At 40.9% G+C, this 24913-nt stretch overlaps 1 protein-coding gene across 3 annotated transcripts in view; it reads right to left on the bottom strand.

Annotated features, from left to right (window-relative positions):
* The window catches only part of cadm1a (cell adhesion molecule 1a), a 269138-nt gene extending 246775 nt beyond the window's left edge, over positions 1-22363 (bottom strand). The window contains exon 1 of one of the 3 annotated variants that reach the window (XM_084447047.1): positions 22282-22363. In XM_084447047.1, the coding sequence (XP_084303173.1) occupies positions 22282-22354 (73 nt within the window). In that variant the 5' untranslated portion in view covers positions 22355-22363. The remainder of the gene's footprint in view (positions 1-22281) is intronic. The other 2 variants (XM_084447045.1, XM_084447046.1) reach the window with 2 other exon arrangements.
* Positions 22364-24913: the final 2550 nt, after the last annotated feature.

The following is a 24913-nucleotide window of genomic DNA, read 5'->3' as shown; positions in this document are numbered from 1 at the left end:
AGTATTGGAGAGAAGGCATCAGGTGGATGATGAATCCCACATAAACGTAGGGACGCTAGAGCAGGGGTCTCCAACCTTTTTTTGTCTGAGAGCTACATTGAAAAAATGGAAGTTTCCGAGAGCTACTCATGTCTTATATTACGTTATATAAGTTAACTATATATTCACATATCCATGCTTCAAATTTCATGTTACAATGTGTCACGGTCACACAATATATCAAATTTCAAATTCAAATCAGCCATAGAAAACATTACTATTTTTTACACATGATCTTTTTCTCTTAGTCATTTTCTGTATTCACATATCAATGTATCACACATCATGTCCATTCACATACTGTATCAAAAGCTTGTTTTATGGTCCGCGTGTGTACTATCAAAACATATTGAATTCACATCATTCATAGAACACAATTCTTTTTCATACATTACTCTTTTCTCAAAGTCATTTTCTGTATCCACACATCTACAGTATGTAGCACACATCACCTCCATTCACATATCAAAAGCTTATCATTTTATGGTCCGTATGGCTCCTATTGTACAGTTAGTGAGTCGGGTAGAGAGGTGTATGTTGGAGGGTATCCACTTAGGTTCACTCTGATAGTCATTTAAATGTCCATCTGTCAGTTCTGTTCTAAATTTAGATTTCAAGACATACAGTATCAGAAAAAGCTGCTTCACCAAGGTACAGTATGTAAAGCCAGGTAAAGCCGATGCTTTCAGGGCTGCTTGGTGAATGTTCTTATAGTGTTCTGGGTCTACCAGGCACCAGAAATGCTGTGCACGTTGTTGAGTTTTTAGTTTTTGAAGATGATTTTGATTCATAAGCTCCATCTAAATATGATTGACACTGAACAGTTCAGCCTTCTGCTCTGAAACCTCACTTATGTCTATCTCCATGAAAGGGTTGGCAATGAGTCACATGTTCAGTATTGCACCTGAAGAAGGCCATTTTGGCCAAAACATTGTGGCCTATTTATTACAACTCACCGTGGGAGCTACATACAGTACAGTGTGCAGACATTCTCTCTGTCTTAAGTTTATTCTTTTTAGTCGAGCACCTGTCACACTTTGTTTGATGTGAGTGCATTCCTCTGCTGCTACTGTTGGCAATGAATGCCACACAGGGCTCATGTTTATCAAAATCATTGAACCTGTCCTCCAACTCCTGCCCAAGCTTGGACAGGAGGTCACAATACTTATGTAGATCCAAAACATCCTCTGCTCCTGCATGGCTGTCCAACACCTTTACAACTGAGGGGAAGTGTAGGGCTGGCTATTGGCAAGGACCGCACGATACAATATGTATCAGGATACATGGGTCACGATATGTTACTTAACACAATACATTCCGATACGGTACGATACAATACAAAGTTGCAATACATTGTGATATTCTACATAATTTACTGGAAATCTGAAAATACCGCTGAAAATACAACTCCATCATCTGCTCCCTGGAGCTTGTTTGGCTGTCTGGCACAATACGGTTAGCTTCATTAGTTAGCTAATGTTAGCTAGTCACCAGAGACCGTGCCAGTCAGCTAACATACAGCTTTAGATGGCAACAAGTTTGCTTGCTGTGAATACGTTGGTTCACTAACTCTTGTCAACACTACAGAAACGTTAGCAAATTAGCAGCCTAGTAACTGTACCTACGAGGCTGGAGATAGTCCCCAAAATCTTTTTACAGCTTGTTTAATACATGATGCACAGCAGCAAGCAGGTCCACTGAGAGAGAGAGACTGCTCTTTTCATGCTAACTGTGCACTTCATCTAGGGATGCACCGATTGCAAAATTCTGGGCCGATGCTGATGTTTAAAATAACAATCCGGCCGATGGCCGATGTTTATTTTATTTTTATTGCCCCTTTTGTGCCAGGGAAACAAAATGCCGATTTTGATTTCACTTTAATTTGAAAGCAAACTACATGTGCGTTTGCAGCGTTACGTCACGGATCTTCTCCGAATCTGCAGCTGGGTAGGCTACGTTTTGCAACAAAAAAAGCCATAATTGTTGCGACATAACATCGGCCACTACCATCGGTGAATGTCATTTTATTTGCCGATGGGCCGAGTTCAGTCAACAAGGCCAACATCGGCCGATGCCGATGTTCGGCCGATGCATCGGTGCATCCATAACGTCATCAAGTTAATTCACTTGTGCGCACTGTACTATAAACCAAGGCTGATGTTTTACAAATCTCACTTGCACTGGGATATCAATGCTGATATTTAATTGCAAAAAATGTTGTCAGTGCTATGATCCACCTAGGCTGATGGGAATCCGGTTGCCATGGTACATTTATTTGTTGTCAGATTTTTTGGTACATAATCTGTGAACCTTTTGGCTACTCAAAAACAGGCAGCAAGTTACCGGTAGCTCACAAGCTACCTGTCAATGCGCTAGAGCAACAACAATAGACTGCTACTTATCTTCACACTGGCTACAACAGTGACTCTCCCATTTAACACAATTCTAATGGAGCTGTTTCACCCGACCCTCTGTGGCATTTTCAAATGTTCGCCCACCTAAATGAAAAGAGAAGCTTGTAGCTCTAATCCAAATCTTAGCCCAGACTCAATTCCCCGTGTTCATATTGACAAGGAGTCAAGACAAAAGCCCACCGAGCAGTGAGAGCACAATGAGGCCCATCTGAATGGCCTGAAAATGAACTAGCCTGACAAAGAGAGGCAGATGAAAAAGAGCCCCCTGAAAGCCATGGCAGCTTCAAAGCCTCCGGACATGGCCCTGAAAGAGCGCCACTCACACAAATCAAACTCAATCGAACCTGACACTTGACTCGCGCCCATGTTCCACCTCAGGAACATAAATGTTCTCTATTGGAAATGTTCTCCATTGTTCCCCACTCATTATAACAAGATTGGAACTCAACTAAGAATCAAAGAATGAACATTATGCTGGACATTGAGTTCATGCTCATTGCAATGAATGCAGAACATAAAAGCTTGAGTGAATGGACATGGTCAATATTCAGGTTTCAGAGCACCGTCTGAGTGAACACCTGACAAAAACCCACTCAGCCATATGTCCATGTCACAGATTACATCAAATCTAGCCTTTGGGTTCATTTTGCTATTCGCCCACAGCCATTGTGTGGGTGTAATTAATAGGCTACGATATTGGACAAATTCCCACATGACGGAACACTAATTTCCTCTGCTGTGATTTTAAACACTTCTTTCCTATGGAAGATAAAGGAAATGTAGCAAGAGCAATGCAATGTTGCTCAGACTGATATTACCCTCCAGAAAAGGTTGCCAGCAGAAACATGGTCGCTGCTGAAGATACGTGAGAGGTGAGACAATAAAGCAGAAAGACAAATGTATCAAGGGCTGCAACAGAATGAGATATGGGTTAGCTTAAGCCTTTGGTATTCCCAATTCCTCAGTGATAGCCTATGGAATAACTCAACTCAAAATGACACATAATTATCTTTTTAACTAAAAGAAATCCCTTAGACACACAATACAAACTGAATTAAATTAGACTATATACAGCACAGAAAAAGGGAAGCCAAAAAGTCCTTGCATGGCCACTCACTGACATTGGCCGGGTTTCCCGAACGTGTTAAGAAGCACTTAACTCAAAGTACTTCTTAACTCCCATGCAAAGTTGGGAGTTAAGAGGTACTTTGGAGTTAAATGCTTCTTAACTCGTTCGGGAAACCTGGCCATTGTGATTTTAAATGGCACTATTGGCCAAAATTCTGGATTGAGGGTGGATGATCATTGGTTGACTGTGTGACATGGAGGTTTATCTGCATGCTTAGTGGCTGCTAGGCTATATGCTTCGGTAGGCCGCTCTGAGTGGTATAGTGGTCGATTTTTTGAGCTACAGTAATAATCACTGCGACAACTATAGCGTATCCAGTCTTCTATGGCCGTTCACCATTCACTCTAAAATGGGGAGTTGAGCTCATTGGCCGGTATAGCTAGCTCTTTGGCAGGACTGTCCCAAATATGGGGACATGTGCCTACTTGCCTTCAAAGACTTGCTAGTCCATAGGGGCTTGATATATACAGTATAGTACATGCACACAGCAAACACACAAACACACACACACACACACACACACACACACACAAACCGCCTTCCTCCCGTGCTTCTTACCTTCTTGCCTAGCCCAGTGTGTGGATATAGCCAAGGAAATAACTACATATGAATGCCTCAATTAGATCCAGAGGCACAGAACTAAGTATTATGAAACAGATTATACATGTGGCTTTAAAACGGGTGCAGAAAGATGTGAGAGGAGCGTGGGAAAACTGAAAATCCCTGCGTGTTTCACCGCAGACTTATGTGTATGCAAGGAGAAGCATGGCCAAAGCCAATCCCTGTGGGAGCGGGTGCTTTCCTAGGCTCCATTAAGACCGCCTACCCCTGTTGAAGTAATACTGGACCAATGTGCCGTAGCCCATTCAGTTAGTATTAAACTCAAAATGGCCAGTATACAGATGATAATAACTACCAAAATGGTGTTTGATCCGGCAGGGTCCATCACACTGCAGGCCTGTAGAAACGGGGGAGACGGGGGGGGGGGGTACATCAACTCATGTTGCCCCCCCCACCCATGCCAGTGCCGGTGAAAATGGAAAATGTTACGTTTTGAACCGGACGTGACACCAAGTTCCCCTTCACGGTCACAGGGGTGCTGGGACCGGGGAGGGAAGAGGAACAGGAGGAGAAGAGGTGGGTGCGTGAGCGGAGAGGCTCCGCGTCGCTGGAGGAGGGCACCGCGGCCCCTGTGCGTGCCTCATTAAATGTTGAGAGTTGGGAGGAGGTAATTGCCGTAATGAGCGTTGAGCGTCACAGGCAAGACTATAGGGCTGGATCAGTCAGCTGGGCCGTCGCACGCATTAAAAACACACACGCCAATCATCTCTCTCGAAAATGAGGAGTATCACTGACCCACATGCACAAATTCCGACCAATCACAGACATTAAAAACACATTGGTTCTCTACATAATTCCATCTCGCCATCCTCCTCAGGGTAATAGTGCCCTGCCCTTTCATCTCTGCAGATCAGGCAACAACATGATTATTACAATTAGCATGCTGATTGATGCACCTGCCTACACTCTTGGGGGCAGACCGACAGGCTAATCATAGAGAATAGTGATTTGTATATGAGAAAAGTTCCGCTTCTAAATCAGAATGTTCTCTTCATCTTGAAGAACTGGTTCCCAGCGCCATCCAAGTCAATTTTCTCGCATCATTGATGAGGGGTCAAGGGTTTCGGTTGTCAATGCCAAAGAAAGCAAATGATTCAATTTTTTACTTGGTATGATATGCATTCTTAATGCAAAGCCATTCCTAATTAGCCTGACATAGACTGAATTGCCATTTAGTTTCACTTCATTATTCAGTCTGAACAGGCTCCCATTGCAGCCGTTTTCCAAGATGGGCGTCGCCAAAGAGGGAGTCCTCAGCAATTAGTTCATCCCCTAACCAATCACAGAATTTGACATTGCATATAGGATGGGCCTGGTTGGAATTCAAACTGAGAAATCACTCAGGACGAGAGCTTTTTCAGACCCTGTATCGCATTTCGAAAATTAAAGTGGCCATGCGATTCAGGGCCTGGAGTCAGGCTAATTCCTAAGTGCACTTATATAAGATAGACTGTTCCAGCAGGTATAGCTCAAATATTTGACCTGGCATATTTTTAATGTCACTCCTTCATTATTTATTGAAAAGTTTTATCAAATCAGAAACATGAGTCTTATTCATCCTAATGCTACAAAGTATCTTCAATTATTATCGATGAATCAAAATTGTAATAAGTTGCAGCAAAGTTACCAAAGAGAATGTCTTCATTGGTAGAATACAAATATGGCTACAGGGATGATATACGATGATGTTCTTTGCATACTGACTGAGGCCATTAGGACCTGTAAACTTGCAAGGTGTCTCTCTCTCTCTCTCTCCTTCTGTCTTTTCAACTTAGCAATTACGCCAACAGTTCAAGATCTTGCCTCCAGTCTGTTGTGCCGACAATATAAATGTCATGGCGATTGCCCACTTCGATTCAGAAATGAAAGTCCGGGAAGGCAGGTTTTTTTTTCTCCCTCTCTCTATTACTAGTGGTCTGTTGCATCTGTGGTTGCTGTTTGGGTTTGGATCAATACGTGGTCAATTCTTTCTCCAAGAGGATGCATTGATTTGGTTCTTCAGGCTGTCCAACCTTTAATCTCTAGAAATGCCCCCAATGTGCTATGAAGGCACTCTACCCTGCCTGTGCCAAGCCACAGAGCACAACCCAAAGATAAAACCAGGTGAAAAATCTATTTACACATTCCACAATGTGGAACTGATTTTATATCAAAGCTGTGGCCTTTGGCGTTTTGCTGCTCTCTTGGTCGCTGATTATTTTTGAGGGCTTGTGGTTTGTACACAGCAGTTTCATCTCAATCTACAATGTTGTATAGGTTTTGTAACCTTTTTTCCCTCAAAGAACCTCCCAAGTCTGGATAATATTGGCTTCTTTTGTAACTTATCATGGTATTCAAAAACACATCTAACAGAAGGTTAGGCTGTAATGTATTGTTTACCTTGTCTTAAAAGGAAAATGTACAACAACAACAAAAACAGTAATGCACAGATCATTGTGGCTATTATGTCTTGGAGGGCTGGGTTGAAAAAATCGATGTAATGATTTAAAATCAACCATTTGAATTAATGATAATCGATTCATAAATCCTGCGATCAATCTTTTAATATATACGTGGATGCTTTAAGCTTTTAAACCCATTAGTCTGGCGTGCTAGAGTAGCTATGTAGCTAACGTTAGCACTAGCTAGCTACATAGCTAACCTTCTATCTTATAAGTTTAGCTATATACTGCCAGTAGCTAGTTCCTATAATTTAGCTAGCTAGCTAACACATTAGTAGGCTAATATAATAGTTCTGATCATCTGAATCATCAGTCTGATCATTAGCTGACGTTAGCTAGCACTGAAAAGGCAGTTAGCAAGCTAACTGTTAGCCAACTAGCTGACGGAAGGCGCTAACTTCTGGTTTTGCAGACATTTCAAAATAAAAGGTCTGTGGAAAGACACTCAGTTCTCCAGACTGATCACTCTCACTGGCTGTAGAGTCTGTAGAGTTGAAACTTGCACTATGTAACTGCTTTGGGGTAAATTCTTAATGTAAACATTAATATTTTTAAATGTAAATGAATGCACCAGGTTAGAGGGTTTGTCCTTATACAATGTAAAGCATTAGTTCTCTGAGAATCTATTTCATATCAAGCCAATTGGTGTTGAAACTGAAATATCCCTTACTGAATCGATATTGAATTGAATCAGAAATCGAATTGAATCGGGACCTTGTGAATCAGAATCAAATCGTTTTGGGAAATAAGACGATACCCAGCCCTAATGTCTTGTAATCTGTAACCTAAAAATAAATATATAGTAAGGCCTGGACCTCTTTCAAAAAGACACGTTGGTCTGAGATACTTTTTATGTACAATGCTGTGGTAAAACTCAGTGAAGATAAGATGTGTAAAAGTCAGTGAGGATAAAGACAGCGCTCATTTGTGAAATTCTGCTATTTTATTAGAAGACAAAGTCTGCTTTGGCAACATTCCTCTACCACACATTTGAAAACATTGTATGGGTTAAATATTTTGGACATGCTCTTTAGTTGCAAAGAAAAAAAAGCAATTATTATTCTAATGAAATAACAGGGTTCAAGATGCCTTCCAATACACACTTAAACTGCATTTTGGAACCAGCACTAACAGTATGAGAGAGCAAGACCATGCTGATGAATATGTATACTGCACTCCATTTGTTGAGGAGGAAAATAAATTAGCAACTGCTTAACAGTTGAGCTTCAGACATGTTTTTGTCACACAGAACATGGCTGCGTTCCGAATCACATACTTCTACTTTTTACTACTACCGTAGTACCTACTACAGCTGCCCTTACAAAGAATGTACTTTGCAAGCAGTATGCATGGGTACGTATGTATGGGACATACTAGCCTACTTCAAGCCAATTCACAGAATCCTTTTCTCAACAGATCGATAGCAGGGATTTTAAAGCAGGGTAAAAGCTGTTGTAGATTCCCAATATGTGGTTGGTTTATCCAAATAATCCATTTGTAAATCTGTTCTTCTTCTGTTACAGTACATAGGAAACCGAACGTCATTTATATAAACTGACCGTCATCTGTGTCTGTGTGGCAACAGGCAGACAAATAATGTATCCTATCTATATCCAACAAGCTTAACATTTATTTGGGAACACTAGCTGGCATAATCAGTTTGTCAGCATTTCGTTTTGACATCTGATAAATTGATAATGATACTCGAATTCATGTTTCTAAACCACATCATCATTCCATTGTCAATGCACTGTCATCTGTCTCTCGACGGCTCATGTGACAAATCTTCCACTGTGCAGAAGATTGAGGGTCAGAAAATCCAGAAAAGCATGCTACAGTAGTTTGCATGCTACAAAATGTGACCGGATGTAGTAGGTCACCCTGATATTTTTGCCATACTGCATTTGGCATACTGTGTATTGGGACATACTAAATCATTTTTTGGCATACTGTGTAGTATGGAGGTATGCGATTCGGAATGCAGCCTAAGTCTACAAATGGTAACAATGGTAGGGAGACTATCTGAGCCCTGAACGCTAGTTGAAGGACGATAAGTTTGTGTCTATGGTGTTGGATATGAAAGGAGGAGTGGAATTCAGTTTGCGATTGCCAGGAAAGTTTCATCTCTGCTTGTCATTAGAAGCAGGACACTAAAGAGAAACCGTGTAGTCTCGAGGTCATTAAAACAACATGCCAGCACACTACTGCTACCTGACTCACTGATAAGGATGTGTGGCTCAACCGTCCCCTACACATGATTTGCCGACTACTATCTATACCAAGAAAAGGCTGAGATTACTCTCAAAGCAAGATCTATGAAATAGGATATTCCTTCACAAATCCATTTTGCATCCAAATCTCCATATCAGTCAATGACAGGAATTCTTTTTGTTCTTTCCTCCAGCCAACTGCTAAGAGATGGTAAGAGGGGCCAATTAGATGTGGGTGTAAGTTTAATAATCTATAAATTTGGTTTTACTAGGGGAGACTCTTATGGTTGCAACAATGAAGTGAATAAACTGAGGGGCCCTAAAATAGTTTTATTAGTTGGCATCGGTCGGGAGCCTAATGCTCAATTTCAAACTAGAGAAAGCAAAGGTCTGCCCACTTCCAGCGCTTTACAGAGCTTGACACATTAACCAGTAATATAAAGCTTAAAATGCATCATATATTGGGCAATATGCTTCCTTTATCATCGCTGATAGCAGAGGGCTACGCATAAATGTACTGCTGGAATGTAGGCTTGTACTGAGAACGGTGGGGGTCTCTGAGCTGAGCCGCCGCATATGTCATTACTGCGTATACCTAGCTGATTATACCTACTGCGTATACCTAGCTGATTATACCTACTGCGTATATCTAGCTGATTTCTACAATGTTGGCTGTGCTTCAAGGGAAAATGACAGGCCCGGCTCTCCACAGGCTCGACTGATTATTTTCAAAGACTAGCCTCGGCGGACTGTAATCCCCTTGTTTCCAGGGGTCCAGGTTGTAACGCCTGTCCAGGGACTTTGATAACACATACTTCAAAGACTCCGGCGAGGTTAGGTGCCTTGGCACAAAGGATAGCAGTGTTAGGGGTAATGACGCATGGAATATTTACAGGGTCTATTTGATAGTATGGTACATAACGCTCTCTTGACATCAGAAGTCATCAACTCATAAAACACTGCTGGCAGCAGGCGAAGCTTCAGCACTTTTTAAATTATATGCATGCCTGAATCACAATGCATCACTGCCTGCATTACAATGTGAGGCTTTGTGTATACAGTAAATTATAATAGGTTTAGGAGCAAAATAAATAGCCTGCCGTCGCCATCCTGATCACTTGAGCTCACATTCTGAGCTCACATCTCTATGGATCAGTCAGGACTCCACATCAATTTCCAGAAATTACAATTTAACCGGGCCAATCAGGGACGATTGCTGTTCTGCCCCCCAGTGAGGACGCAGCCCCTGATTGGTTCCCGTAGTTGATGCGTGAAAATGAAATACAGGGCCCTGGCACAACGGTCTCCTGAAGCAATGAGTGGTAAGTGAACGTTAGTAGAATAAACACGCATAAGTGCAGTTATTAGTGGTGCACCATGAACTTGTATAGCCGGTCCCGATTACCATTTTTTTGCAGCCAAGATGGCCAACTCCGATGGCTGTTTTTGTTGTTGTTAAATAACACGCATAAATAACAGTCAGTAACATATCAGTTGCACAATTATGTAAGAAAAAAAATAGAGGGAGCTGGAGCTGCTAAAAAGAGAATTTGTTTTGTGTGACCTTTATTTTGAAATTCATTTAAAGAACGTTACCAGACACTAACACTAGTGGACAGATGGATGGATGGATGAATGGATGGATGGATGGATGGATGGATGAATGGATGGATGGATGGATGGATGGATGGATGGATGGATGGATGGATGGATGGATGGATGGATGGATTGACAGATGGATAGATGGATAGATGGATAGATAGAAGAGAACAACCACGATGGCGCCACAGGCACTGTGCACTAATGTTGAAGGGGTAAATGAGGAATAGTTGCAACTTTAGAATAACGTCCCCAAAATGTATATAACTCAAGAACATGGTATTTTCAAATATATTAACTGGCCTTTTAGAAATGAGTTGATAATAATTAGTTACCACTTTACTAACCTTTGTAAACATTAGTAAATGAGGAATAATTGCAACTTCAGAATAACGTCACAATAAACTCTATAAACTATTGACATGGTCTTAACAAATGAATTTACTAACATTTAAATAATGATTTGTTACTCACTTCTAAACATTTATTCATTGTTTAGATAGATTCCCTGATGGAAGGCCAGATGGGGACAGGTGTAGGTGGATCAACTATTAACAAATATTTAACAAGTTATTAGTAAGTAGTTTACTAATCGCTTGTTCATGATCTATTAAAGCTGCAATAATTGGGGGTTTTTTCTTCATTTTGTCAAAACTAATTAAAACCACCTGATATCAGATTGTTTTATTTGGGCTGTATGAAAAAATGCTTGTAGAATGCCAAGAAGAAATCTATCCTTCCAAGGAGATAAGCGCAAAACTGCCAAGGACATTGGACATGGTTTATTCAACCCAAGATCAAGCTGCATCTAACAGGTTAGGCTTTACCCTCATCAAATAAATAGTCCTATCTAGGAAAATAACCTTACATTAAGATACATTTTGTTGTGATTCAAGCCATATAACACAGGCCTTCTAGTGTGTTGTAAGTTATCTTTTAAACCACCCAAAATACACAATAAATTGTCCAGTCACCGGTCGCGCCTTAAAAGGCAAAACTGTCCGGTTCCGATCTATGCCGTCTGATTGGTGCATCCACAGCAGTTATTGCAGAAATAGACTTAATAACAATTAAACAAGAACAAGAGCATTCACCTGCAGAGTTACTTGGAATAAAATACATTTTTGCCGTTCTTCCAACTAGATTTTTAGAAGTTTTCTCACTCTGATTGGCTGAAGGAGTAAAGGCAAGTACTCCCGCCCACTAAAATCTTTCTGGGCGGCTAGAAGTCCAGACTATATCGCAAAAGAGACTTTCTTTTTTGGGAGGAAGTCTGGCTTCCAGGCTACAAAATAAACCCCTTCAACATGAATGCATTAATCAATATAGCATTGTTCAAATCAGCAGGCATCACCAGCATTTTCTAAATTATCGGTGAATCACCATGAGTTACAATCACTTCCTGCATACCAATGTGTGCCATTATGTATACAGTCAATTATAATAGACATTGCAAAATAAACTCATTTACCATGAATGCATTGATCAAAATAGGATTGTTCAAATCAAGTTATTTTGATTCCAACAAACAGCAGGCAACACCAAATGCTCTAAGTCAATGGATGTTCCCAGGCTAGCTCTGTGCCGTCCACCTCTGCCCATGAGAGGATAGAGAGGATCTCGGTGATGACTTGCGAGGAACGGCACTTACAGAGCAGACGGCCAAACTGCCACTGCAGCACCGCCAACCCCTCCGAGGTAGGGACTTCAACGTGAGGACATCACAAGTAACATCTGGGTGAAAAATACAACACGTGTGGAGGCAGGCTGGGATAGAAAAGAAAGCACTTAGGGGGTGAATGTGGACAACCGAGTGTGTGGGGGTTGTACACAGCATTACTCTACGTCTGGAGAGTCTAGCTTGTTGCTCAGCGGTAGGAGGGAAGCCTTTAAGGTGGCTGGCTAGATGAGTATCTGACACATTACTCAAACACCACCGTCTGCTCGGTTGTACTATGTCAGAATCTTCAGCTCACTGCTTCTGCATGCTTTTCTTACCACTTAGCAGGCAATACACCGGGGTGTACTGATCCTCCAAAATGTCAATGCTGCTAGCATAGAGCTTAAACATGCTGGCTCAAACTGGGGTGACCCAATAGTGTGATAAGTAGACTCATGTAACTGGATGGAATTAATGAACTATTAGAGAGGTAGAGAGTGTTCTAATAAATAAATAAATAAACAAACACATACAATACTGGAGGGTGGCAGAATGTTTTGAGAAGGCATTCCGTTTGTGACCTTTCACTTGACCTAGAAGCTCTGCCTTCCAGCCTGGGAACTGCATCACTGTCATCATGTGAGTATAAGCCGACTAGTATGTTGAAAAACTACAATGGCAATTAAACAAATTCTGATTAGAGGTCGACCGATCATTCGGCTTGCCGATTAATTGGGCTGATATAATGCCTTTTTGAGGTAATCGGCTGATCTGTGCTCACAAGGACGATACAGTATTTTTTTTTTAAATGTGTGCAGAGTGCAGACATGTCTCTGCCAGCAGCCTTCAGTGTGACAGCTGTGGAGTGATCTCAGTGCATGCCACTTAGCCATGATACAGTCGAACGTGGGAACGTGGTCATCTCAAAGGCCCTGTGTTGCTGGACTTTACAGTAAGTAAAGCATTGAAACTAAAAACTACCATTTGAAGCACAATGTATTTAATTGGCCACTTTTATACAATGTTTACTTTGCGTACTTAGCGTAAGCTAACTACTAGCGAGTTTGACTCAGTAGGTCAGTGTAAGCAGGTCTAATGTTAGCAAGCCAATATCGGTATTGGCATATCGGCCTAAAACCCATAGTCGGTCAACCACTAATTCTGATTCTGATATGTGCCGTTCCAACCCTTCTTAGGGTTAACATTAATTTTTTTTAAACAAATGGCCAGACTGCCTTTAGCCTTGTCTATGGCCAAGTAGAGCAGTCTTGACAGACATATTCTCCAGCATTTGTTTCTTCGACCCCCCTCCACTTCCATCTCCATGTTCATCCTGCTTGGCTCTCATGTTGTGCCCTGAACTGTAATCCTGCAGAGCTACTGCAATTTCCTCTTCCCTTGACCCAGAAAGGGGACCCATCCTATCTGCGCCTTCTGTCTTGTTACCGTGCAAGGGTAACTCTCTGTGACCTGAAAAAAACACATCCAGATGGCCCTTCGATGGGTAGACATGTCCAAGGCCCAAATATGTCTGGTTTGAGAACTACAGTAGGGAACAGCGACCAGGCAGACCCCCATGATAAAGGGATTAGAAACTCCAGACTGAGGAGATTTGGTTGAGAATGCACCAGTTTGGCCACAGCAGGGGACCCCTCACCGAGAGCTTGTGCTCCCGTTTAAGATTTTTTAAGAACCCTTGAAGTTTGAGGCACCTTGCAATGGATCTGGAACCTGCTGGAGGAAAATACAGGATTCAAAAACACCAGTCGGTAAGATGATCTTGGGGAGAAAAGGATGATTCAATGTTCTCTTGGTGTTCTCTAAAGAACATGGTGGTGGGATTGCAGTAAATCTGGGAGATTTCTTGGTAAACATAACACATTATTCTGTGCAGCTAGGCTACAATACCCTAATGAAGTGGCCTATAATTTCTTCGCAATGCAAGTTACAGCATTTGGATTTTTCTTCTAGGCCGAAAATTATATTTCTATTCACCTAAACTCTGCATACAAATAGACTGTTGGGGTCCTTTACAAATGAGCAAATACAGTAGCATGTGTTTATAAGCCAAAAAGGGTTTTGCCCAATTCAATCCATCCAATGTATTACCACATTCCATTATGCGGATATCCATAACTCATCGGCTGGTTGCTCAAGTTGCTTGAAACTGAAAGGTACAGTATGCAAATGCAGTGTTTCTCAAATATGTCAAATTAAGCTACCCAATGACATGCTGTAAAACACAATGAATATTGAAATATTGAAAAAACATGTATATTTTACAAAGCATTGTGCTAATTATGCACTTATCTCAGCATCTCTAAATGATATGACATCTCTAAATGTCATCTGCAAAAGGTTCACAGACGACTATACTGACTGCACCCATGGGCGAATTTATAGGGGGGGCAGGGTCAAGTGGCAAGGGGCAAGTGTCCCCCCTGATTGGCTAGCCAAACTCTGCTCAAATTCTACTATTAAATTACTAACTATTAAAAAAACTATTAAATACATAATTGTGTTTTTTGCATGTACATTTGAGTCTCTGATGGACCTACTAACTAGGGCTGTCTCCTGAAAGTCGACGAGTCGAATCATCAGTCGGAGACTCTTAAGTCGACAGATTCTTAAAGTCGAGCAGTTGTTTTTTGCTCCACTGTCAAAATGCGCTGGTGGGCTAAGACAATTCACTTGCCTTGTGATGTCAAAAGGACAGGCCAATCATTCGTTTTAGATCTAGGCTATTACTGTAGCTATTTGTTGTGCAGTAAAAGGAGACTGATATAGCGGAGGGAGGAAGGCAGGGAACCCCTCTCCCCTCCATTGTGCGCCTATCCTACTTTGCGCCAGCAATCACGTGCATCTCCCAAACAGAATATCACAACACAAAACTGCTTTCCTAGATCTATCTTCTTGTATTAACTAAGATATCCGCTGGAATTTATTTATTTTCCCCATAGATTGAGCCGCGAAAATGCTTCAATGACAACCGAAACATTGTCCTTGTTGACTGCTGCCCAAAGCAGAGCCTATTCACGCACGCTTTCAAATGTGCAGTTGAGGAGACTATCTTTAAATCGCCCAACCCTAATGTTGGCTATGGGAAACACTGCATAAAAACATGGGGGCATCTGAAGTAGGTGGACAATGTGGGCTAGGTGATTCATGTTTAGCAAGAAAAACAAGCGTCTTTTGTGCTGCCTGCGAGCCTAACGTTAGAGATATGGGGAAAAAAAGGAGGAACGAATCGTCAAATCTCTGGTTTGAATAGGCGAATCTGATTCGACTCACAAAATCCAGGGACAGCCCTACTACTAACAGACAAAGTATGAAGTGAAACAACCTAGTCATTTTGTTGTGGTCAGCCGAAATGAAAACATTAGAAAAAAAGTTTGCAAGCCATCAACGGAGGGGTATAGCATGCTAGAACGCTTATTCTGAGTGGTATTTTCAGCAAAAATACTCAAAGACATGTTTTGGGGACCCCCAAAAAAATTATATTTTTATTATTATTATTATTATAAATTAGCATAATATGCCTTATTTAAATACTGACTGCAATAAATACCTGTCTGAGTAGATTGTTTAGAAATAACACGTGTATTTCGAAAGGTAACAGAATCATCAGATTCTCGCATTGTGAGCAACATGGTCAGCCTTTGTTCTTTCTATCCTACTTTTGCCCTTCAAGAGGGACAAGGCGTAATAAATTAAATGAATCCCAGAAGAGCCCCAACATCTACAAGTGTTCTTCTGGAACACATAGACCCAGAAAGGAAATGGGACATGGGAATGGATACCATCCACTCCATGATCCAATCCCTGAATGCAAGAAAATGAGAGCCAAAATTGACTTGTGGGGCACTTGTGAATGCTTAAACGAACTAAACTGAAACTGCTTATGACTGCCTGGATATTTATCTTTTTGTGTGCTAGGAATTGCTGGTTCTCAGCTACAAGCAAAAAGCAACGAAAGCTGTGAACAATGGGAACTACTGTATAAAAAGAGGGACTGTCATCCACAGAGAAAGCTGACAACCTCCAATTCATTGAATGTCCTAAATGTCTCAAGCGTTCCCTCTTCACTACATATCGGGGTACCACAGATTTGGGAGTCTTCCTCAGTCTCCTGCAAGTTTATTTTGTAATACAGACAATGCCCATATGCTTACAGGGCTGTGGCGGTAGAACATCAATAGGCCAAGCATAGCCTTAATTCAATAAGAGTGCAATCAAGCAAGACTGTCTCAAGTGTATCTTATTGAACTCAATTAAGTTGTTGAAAAATAACTCAGAAGAAGAAAACGAGAAAAACACATCTTTCATGCTTACAGTACACTGGGTTTGTGCTCTCTGAATGGAACCTTGTGTGTAGACTAGCAAAACGGGCCATTTTTGTCTCAATCAAGAGATGCTCTATTCCGAAATATGGAGTAATTCACCTCTTACAGGAGACACAAGTAGTGGCATTAGATTCTAGTAAACTGCACTTAATGGGAGTTCTGTCTTGTGTAGGGGGCATTGTGATGTATGGGAAGGGCCAGTTCCCTGCGCTGCAGTGTGAAGTAAGGGGTGTGGGGAGGAGGGGTGTGGAGCTGAAGCAAGGTGATGGGATGGTGTTGGGGTAGGGAGGGGAGGGGGGTCTTTATCTCAGAATTCAATTCTTCAGCTCATTAACTACTGTACCTGCTGGAAAGATTCAAACCATCCATTAATAAGATGGCTTGAATTTTCTGCCAGCACCAATGTGCATTCTGGCAAAGACTAATCATGTTTACTTGTAAATAGGTGAAGTGTGAACGACAGTTATTTTCAGTCAGCTAATTGAAATTGATGCCAAGCGTTCCAGCGTAGACATAGTCCAGGCTATAGCACTATTCCAGATGGGTTGCCAGTCTTAATGATCTGAATTGATTGATTGATTGATTGATTGATCGATTGATTGGTTGATTGATTAAGATTGAGCGATATGCAGAGTGTGATTTAGCCTAATATACGCCTTTTGTCTAACCCCCAAATTCCCATTAAATACAACTACTGTCAATTCATTACAAAACATTCAGTTTGTTGAAAAAGGAACCTTTGTTTTTTTTCCCTTTTTAATCTCAACAAAGGTTTTTTTTAAAGAATAATGATACATAATTCCAAAGCAAGTCACCATAAATGTCAGTATTGAGGCCTTTTGTTGCTGGAAAATTAGGGGTGGGGGGGGGGTGTAACAGAATTTCAATTAAGACATTGAACTTTGAATTGCCTTTAAACTCACGTCAGGGCCATCATTTATTTCAACTCGGGTAATCAATCACATGTACATGACTGGTCTGAATAAGACCTTCTGTCTGAGGCTGCTCGGCCAGCATATTTTAACAGGCAAGAATTGAATGGAGTATTTGAAACATAATGTGTGTAAAACAAAGAAAATGTACAGTCTGCAAGTCTTTTTCCACGTTTCCCGTGAGACTTGTGGGGGAAACACGAGTGACACTGTTCCAGACAAAGCCTCCCTTGATTACCAGCCAGTCAATGACATACAATTGCAGTGCCGCCATGAATTCACTGTCATGAACAGGGGGCGAAAGAAAGAAACACACAATATGTCATGCAAGTTCCTCCGCGAGGACCAGAGCACAAAAATATAGTCTTGATCAGAATCAGAATCGGTTTTATTGCCAGGTAGGTTTTTACACATACTAGGAATTTGTTCTGGTCTGTTGGTGCCTAACATACAGTATAGACAGCAAACATTAGACAGGGTGCAGTGCACAGACAGGACAGTGCAAATGACGGTGCAACCATTTGCATAATGGTGAAATTACTGCATAGACTCTGACAACAATATAACCTTCTATTTCAGTACAATTAATTATTAATGAATTGTTTATGGGCAGAAATTAACACTGAAAACTATTTTTGAAGTTCCCAAACAACTCAGCTTCACACTGAATCTAGCCTGACACTCACACACAGACAGAATTGCCATTTAATTTCACTTAATTATTCAGTCTGAAAAAGCTCCCATTGTTACCACTGTTATGCTGTTATTATCATTATCATTAAAACTGCAGAACAGAAAGCATCAAGAATGAGGCTGGGAATCTGGCTAAATGTCCAAAAACTGAGTAAGAATTATGAGATCTTGCACGGTTCTGTCATTTTTAAGTCCGATCAACCAATCAATAGGAAGGCAGCTTGCTGGACTCCAGCCCTAATCCTCCAAAATATTATTATGTGGATTAGTTTCTCCCTCACCCAATTCTTATTTCAGGCTGTAAGGTATTAGTTTGACAGCCAAGTGGAGCACAACAAATATTACACAAAGCGGAGGCAAAATGCCTACGCAAAGCAGGCAGCTGCTTCTAGTTTCAATTTCACTGTAAGCACAGACTGCCTGCAGACCCCGGTTTCCCAACTCTAACAACCTTAGAATAAAACATGTTAGTGCAGTGCTGGAGTGTGTAACACCAGATGGAAAAAAAGAGAAACAGTGCCTTTGCCTAACTGCACTCTGAAGGACTGAACTATTTACAGACACGTTCTAACCTGAACTTTGATGGTTTTGCCACAAGGGAAGATCTTACAGACAAAACTCTTGCAGCACTCTCTGCCGAAGAGCGCTCTCTCCGGAGCTGAGAAAATGAACTTGCATAATCATCACACAGCATCTGGCATTTGTCCCGACAAACCCAAGAGGTGATCCTATCATCAGGCAAGACACTGCAGCAACAATGGGCAGGGACATAGGACAAAGGAGCACAAGGGATCCAATTGCGTAGAAGACAGTGCGACAGCCAGACGGGTCTCGTCAGGGAGGCACACTGACTGAAATGTATTACAAGCTGGAGTGTTATGCTAATAGCAAAAACAGATCCCTCAAGCTCATCAAACCCAATTCATGCATATGTGTATTGTATTCAAAATGACGCTCGTTCATTTCCCCCCTGCTTATGCCATGAACCTGGCATATTGTTTTTCCAGGCAAACACTAGCGCAAATCATATGCATTGATTCGTTATTCATTCATTGTTGCAGCACTACTAACTGTATATGCATGAACAGAGGCTAAATGTCCTCACAATATACAGTGTTCCTTCTCTCCCACCCATTGAGTGACATCCTGTTAGAGCAAGATTGGTAAGGCCTACGAATATGAAAAAAATGAATAATCCAACATGGTTTGATTTGGTTGTTTTATAGAGGGTAATACTTAAAATGCAAGCCCCAACTTCATTTGGCAATCGATCGAATATTGTTATGCCTTTTGTCTCCTTAAAGTTTACCCACTGGCTGCCTCTGTTGAATGTACAGTATGGTGTAATGTAGTGTACTACTACTCGCCAGAACTCACAAGTGCATCTCCTTTCTAAAACAAGTGACTAATAGCATAAAGTGCACGAGTAGCAAAATATAAATGCAAGACGTGCTTTATGAGGTAGATTCCTGGTAGTAACAGTAGATAATTTCAAAATAGCTGAAATTAATTTCAGAGCCACCTCCCTCTCTTATTGAGGACTGTGTCAGGCACTGTACAGTACTTGACATCCAATCAGTGGGCACCTCGCTAACAAGAGGGGCCCCTAAGACATTCTTTCCTTTGATTACAGTAAGTACACGGGGAACAGATGTGAACGAGGATCAGTCATCCGCCGGTCTGACTGGCTGTCAGTGAGACCATGGCCGTTGACTGAGGAAGGGGCGTTTGACTACGCAGAAGCACCCCTCACTCCTAAAATAAAGCCATTGCTCTTCATTACTGCTGAGGGCGCCATGGAGGTAGAGCGGCAAATGTACAGGTCCATTTCCACACCTGTTTTCAATCCCAGGGAGCGTTACTGACATGACTGTGGGCCAAGCAAGCCCAGTGCAGGAGCAGAGCCAATCAAACACCATGATGGGGATATGAGATCGCTCATGTGTGGGTAATTTTTACCCAGAGTGCTAGTAGGCCTATAGCCTACATAGAACGGTTTTATAAATTAACTGGAGTTTAGATTAACACATTCAGTCGAACAAGACAGGATATTCACAAGGTATCAACTTTTTTTTGTTTGGATAGACATATTCACAGTATATATATGTTGTTTCTCTGTTGGATAAGAAATAATGCCACAGAGTGAAAATAACTGTTCTTTCAAAATACTCCAAATGGATAGAGAATTAAGAAATTGGCCTAAACTGCATCTTAATGTCTACCTCCTTAATAACAACAATTCATGTTTCAAGACTATCAGAGAAATTGCCATGAAACAATTTGAAACAATGTACTAAGAGGGATTCCATGCTTTGTCAGCAGATCGATTTGAGCAGAGCACTTGACTGATTTGATGACTGCACTGAGATTGACTGCACTGAGATTAGCTCTCGGTGCAGTCAGTGCCGTGGCCATCAGTGAGTGCGCCTTCTGGCTTCTGCGTTCTTGGCCTGAAGCTCTGCAATATTTACCATGGCCGCAGAGACTCATCTACAGTAGTAGCCTCCGTCCTGCAATACATACCGTATACTGTGTGATGCAGGTTAATTATTGATGCGCTTTGCGTGAGGGCACCCAAAGCTTAAGCAAATTTGTTTGTAATCAACAAATGCAATAGCTTATATCCATTGTTCAACACAGAGCGACTCGAATATCACATGTTGAATGTGACGTGACGGAAAACAACCTGTGAATGAAATGGCCATCTAATATCATTGGAATATTAAAACATAAATTCAATTCACGTCGTCCGGATATATTAGCTATATTGCATCATAAATAGGCCTATACTGAACAAAAGGAAAGATACGCAAAATAATGTGCGCGTTTTACCTAATAGCCTACTCTAGTGGATTGTCTACGCCGCCTCGTCCTTCAAGTACAAAGGCTTTTATTTGAACTTAAATAATGTTTAAAGACTCCGCCTGAAGAAAATACACAATCATATGAGCCTACAGTGTTTAACTATGTAGAGGAAGTCGAGGTATAGCGGTATTGCTCTGACTCCGACATATATTTCAAAAGTAGCCTATAGCCTAGGCTAAATCGCTTTTCTCACTTGGATTGTCTCCAGGAAAAACAGTGTTGGTAGGCTAAACCAAAAAGCCCATTTATCAGGGGATGATGCCCCACGAGATACAAGGGACAGCACAGCTCGGGTTTATGCATCGAGGAACAAACTGGATCATATTTTATGAAAACAGCTCGGAAAGCATGAACTTTAGAAAAAGAGACAATGATAGAAGCAAATGCAAAAAGGAATCTAAAACGTCCGCCTTCTTTGCCGTAGCATCTTTGCAACACTCATGCGTTGTATAGGTTACACGGCATGTTATTGGCAACATTTCGAGGAACCGACAAAACTACGGGCTTTGTCATGTAGGCTTTGTCGTGTATGCCCGGGTCCCTGTAGCCCGCCAAGTCACGCATGCGACACACAGACAATGCGATCAATCCTCCTATGGACCATGGATCATGTCACGAGTTAAACACTAAATCACACTCTCTCAAGCGTTACTATGTTAATGTCTGCAAACAACTAGAGTAGGCTATTCGATCACTAAACACAGGCTACTCAAGAAATTAAACTAGGTTATTCAGCTTTCTCCAAAGTGCAATAAGTAAATTGATAACATCGTGATGAACAACAGGGGTGCTGTCCCGAGGAGCTAGTCACAGCAGAATAGCCTGTACAATTCGTGCTTACACAAAAGTACTAACTTTGGTCGCAGATGAACCAAAAGACCAAAACCGAATTCATTGACTCGTGTTGTATAGTCTAAATGAAGCGGTGCTGTTTCTAATCCAAAACCCTGATTTAGTACGGGATACATTTTGGTTTATTTGCCAGCTGTGCGACACTGGCATAGCGCTCGAGAAGAGACCGATAATGAGAAACGGACCAAAGTGTTTAGAGGCAAACACAGGCATCAACATCTGTAATGGCTAAGACCCAAATATAGCGTAAACGGTTATTCAAGAAATGTTACCACACTGTAATTCTTCTTTTGATATAACATGGCGTAACAAAACTTAAATTACACACAGTTTCTTACTAGTTTTGTCACATTATCCATCCCAAATTGTCCGGGGTCATCGATAAATGCATGCCCGAATACAGTTTTTTGCTTCCCTTAGTCCAAGAAACAAGACAGTCTAAGTAGGCTATATGTGTACTTCTGTTCAGTTTAAATCCGTTACCTTTATGAAGAGCCGCTGGAATCATGAACAAAAAGAGGAGAGTAGCGAGAGATCCGTTGCCCGTGATCGCCATGTTGGACACCTGCTTCAATCTGGCAGCGCGAGTAGTAGGAACTACTTCACCTAGCGACAACGGGATTCATTTAATGATATGCGTGAAAGGGAGGAGACAATTTAAATAATTCTTGATTTCAACAAGTAGGCTATAGAAGTATGATTGCTATAGAAGCATGGTTTTATGAAACGTAGGCAAGGGCTAGTAGCCTAGTTGTGGATGAAGAAAGTGCTTTAATCAACTTTAATTTTCCCTCTATAACATCTTCTGCATGAAATACAAATTTGACTTTGTGCAACTCAACAATTTAGACTAGCCTAGGCTATATGTTTTGACGCCGATTAAACGCACTGATAATGGATATGTTTAATTGCTTTCTTGACTCATAGACGACTGTTGACCTGCAAGTGGAAAGTTTTTTGAGGGTTTCGTTTTTTTCCCCTCTAGTAGTAGCCTAATGTATTCTACCGCACCTGACAATATACCATAATTTGAATCTAATTCAAAGTAACTAGACATTAGTTGTTGTTCTAACGTATCCTTAACTAATATAAATGTACAATAATAGATTATAACAGCCTAATAGAAAAGCCAACAAAAGCAATGCAAATGTATTCCTGTCTTATGCTTTTATAAAAAGAGTAGTCTATATCTGTAACTGAACAGAGTTGGTCTTAAGAACGGAATGGTCTACTACAGCTTCTCTTCTCACTGTACCAGAGGGTAGAGAGAATACGCCCCCTCTACTCCATACAATATAAAATGGCGCCCCCAGTGTCGCATTACATCCTTGCCTAAACCATCTACAGTATCGTTAGGTAAATGGGTTATCTAGCCTGTGCTTTATTTGAGATACATTTAATTTCCAAATAAGAAAGATAATTCCCAAATAAGAATGTTAAGTAGAATAAGTATTTCTTACAGTAGCATGGGCAGTTAGAAACAGATAACAAACTATTCATCAGAGGTGGACAAGAAGGGGGTTTTCAAATTGTAACCTACTAGCAACCTCTGATTTCCCAAACTCATGATTCCAATCTTTTATCATATTCCATTTGACCTGCTCTGTCTTTACATCCCCTGTGAATTCTCAAATTCATTTTTGACCAAGGACTCATGGACTTTAAATCAGTATTGGATTTTAAGGGTTGTGGTGCAAGAACTATCCACAGGGAATCAAAACCAGATGGAAGCCCTAATCCCTTTCTGATTCAAGGTGTACCCTTGGAGACTGACATGGCATACGTCGATCTGAAGTGTTTTGTGTCACCAGCCAGTTTTGTTTGGGGTTCATCCAGTAGAATTTATCTAATTAATGTTATACTGTCAACGTCTGAAGAGATTATTTGAAGCTAAGGGGATTATCCTCACTTAATTTCATACACTTTAAGTTCTGGTGACATGTTTAAGGTCAAGTTATAATTAGTGTGATAAAACATCCCAAAGCAATGAAAGAAGTAAAATTTGATTGGTCTTGTACGGGGTGCTGATGTCCATAATGGGGTCAATGTTGATTACCTGGGTTTTGCAGACAGAGCTGTGAATGACCAGTTATTAATGTGTTATTGATCATCAGTATGTACTGATTAGGCTACTATACACACACTGAACATCAAGTAGTAACATAATAGGGAGCATGTAATATGAACAAAATGAGAGACAAATACGTGTCTATATTCATCAAAGGTTGAGCAAAGTTTCAGTGGGAATACTGTACAGTATCTTGGTGTTTTAGGGATTGACTGAATAAATGAATAAACAGATCTATAAACAGATCTATGAATAAAAAGATCTTGAATCTTGAACAACAAAAACACACATAGTAATAATAATGTGTTATTTACAGTTTGAAACAATTCAGGTTATTTCGTTGGGAAAGACCCAGATTCAGAATGCCGAAAAGCCACATAAGCACTCATTGGTTTATCATTTTATTTTGGTAGGGTTACCTTTCCTTTATTGCAAGCACAGTTAGGCTTAGGAGCCCTGAGGCAATGGAACAGAGAATAAAGTCTGTGCATGACATGTGACAGATCGCTTGAGAAGAATGTGAATGAGATCTTTCTGCACTCTGATTTATACTTCTAATTACACCCTTTCAGAAACCCAATCAGAGATTAAGCCAATCATAGAAGCACATGATTTCCACTTGTTTCATGCTCCTTTGTTGAAGGTTACAGTACATGTCAACGTCCTTGAAGTCATGCTTGGTATGTTTTCAGGCTTACTGAACATTTAACCATTTCAAAGATGGCGCCATTTCTTCAATTCCCTTCAATTCCTGGAGGGAAACAGTGGACCAAAACAAAGACCAAGAAGAGTCACAAATCTTCTTAAATTAACTCTTTCCCCAAACAGCTACTGGACATAGCCTTGCTTTTAATCATTCACCATTCACTCTGGAAAATTACTTGTAATGTCATGTCACAATATGTAATGGTAGAGTATTTTGTATCATCATGATGTATGTTAGATAGCATGTATGTGTTTATTTGCATTCACTGAAATCTATTCTAAAACAGCTAGAAAAAATATTCTGCTCTTGCTTTGTTCTACCGTGATCCCATGATAATAATC

The sequence above is a fragment of the Borostomias antarcticus genome (genome assembly GCF_949987555.1).
Source record: "Borostomias antarcticus genome assembly, chromosome: 1".
Classification (NCBI taxonomy): domain Eukaryota; kingdom Metazoa; phylum Chordata; class Actinopteri; order Stomiiformes; family Stomiidae; genus Borostomias; species Borostomias antarcticus.
Note: the sequence above shows the minus strand (reverse complement) of the source record. Positions and strands in the feature narration are given on the sequence as shown.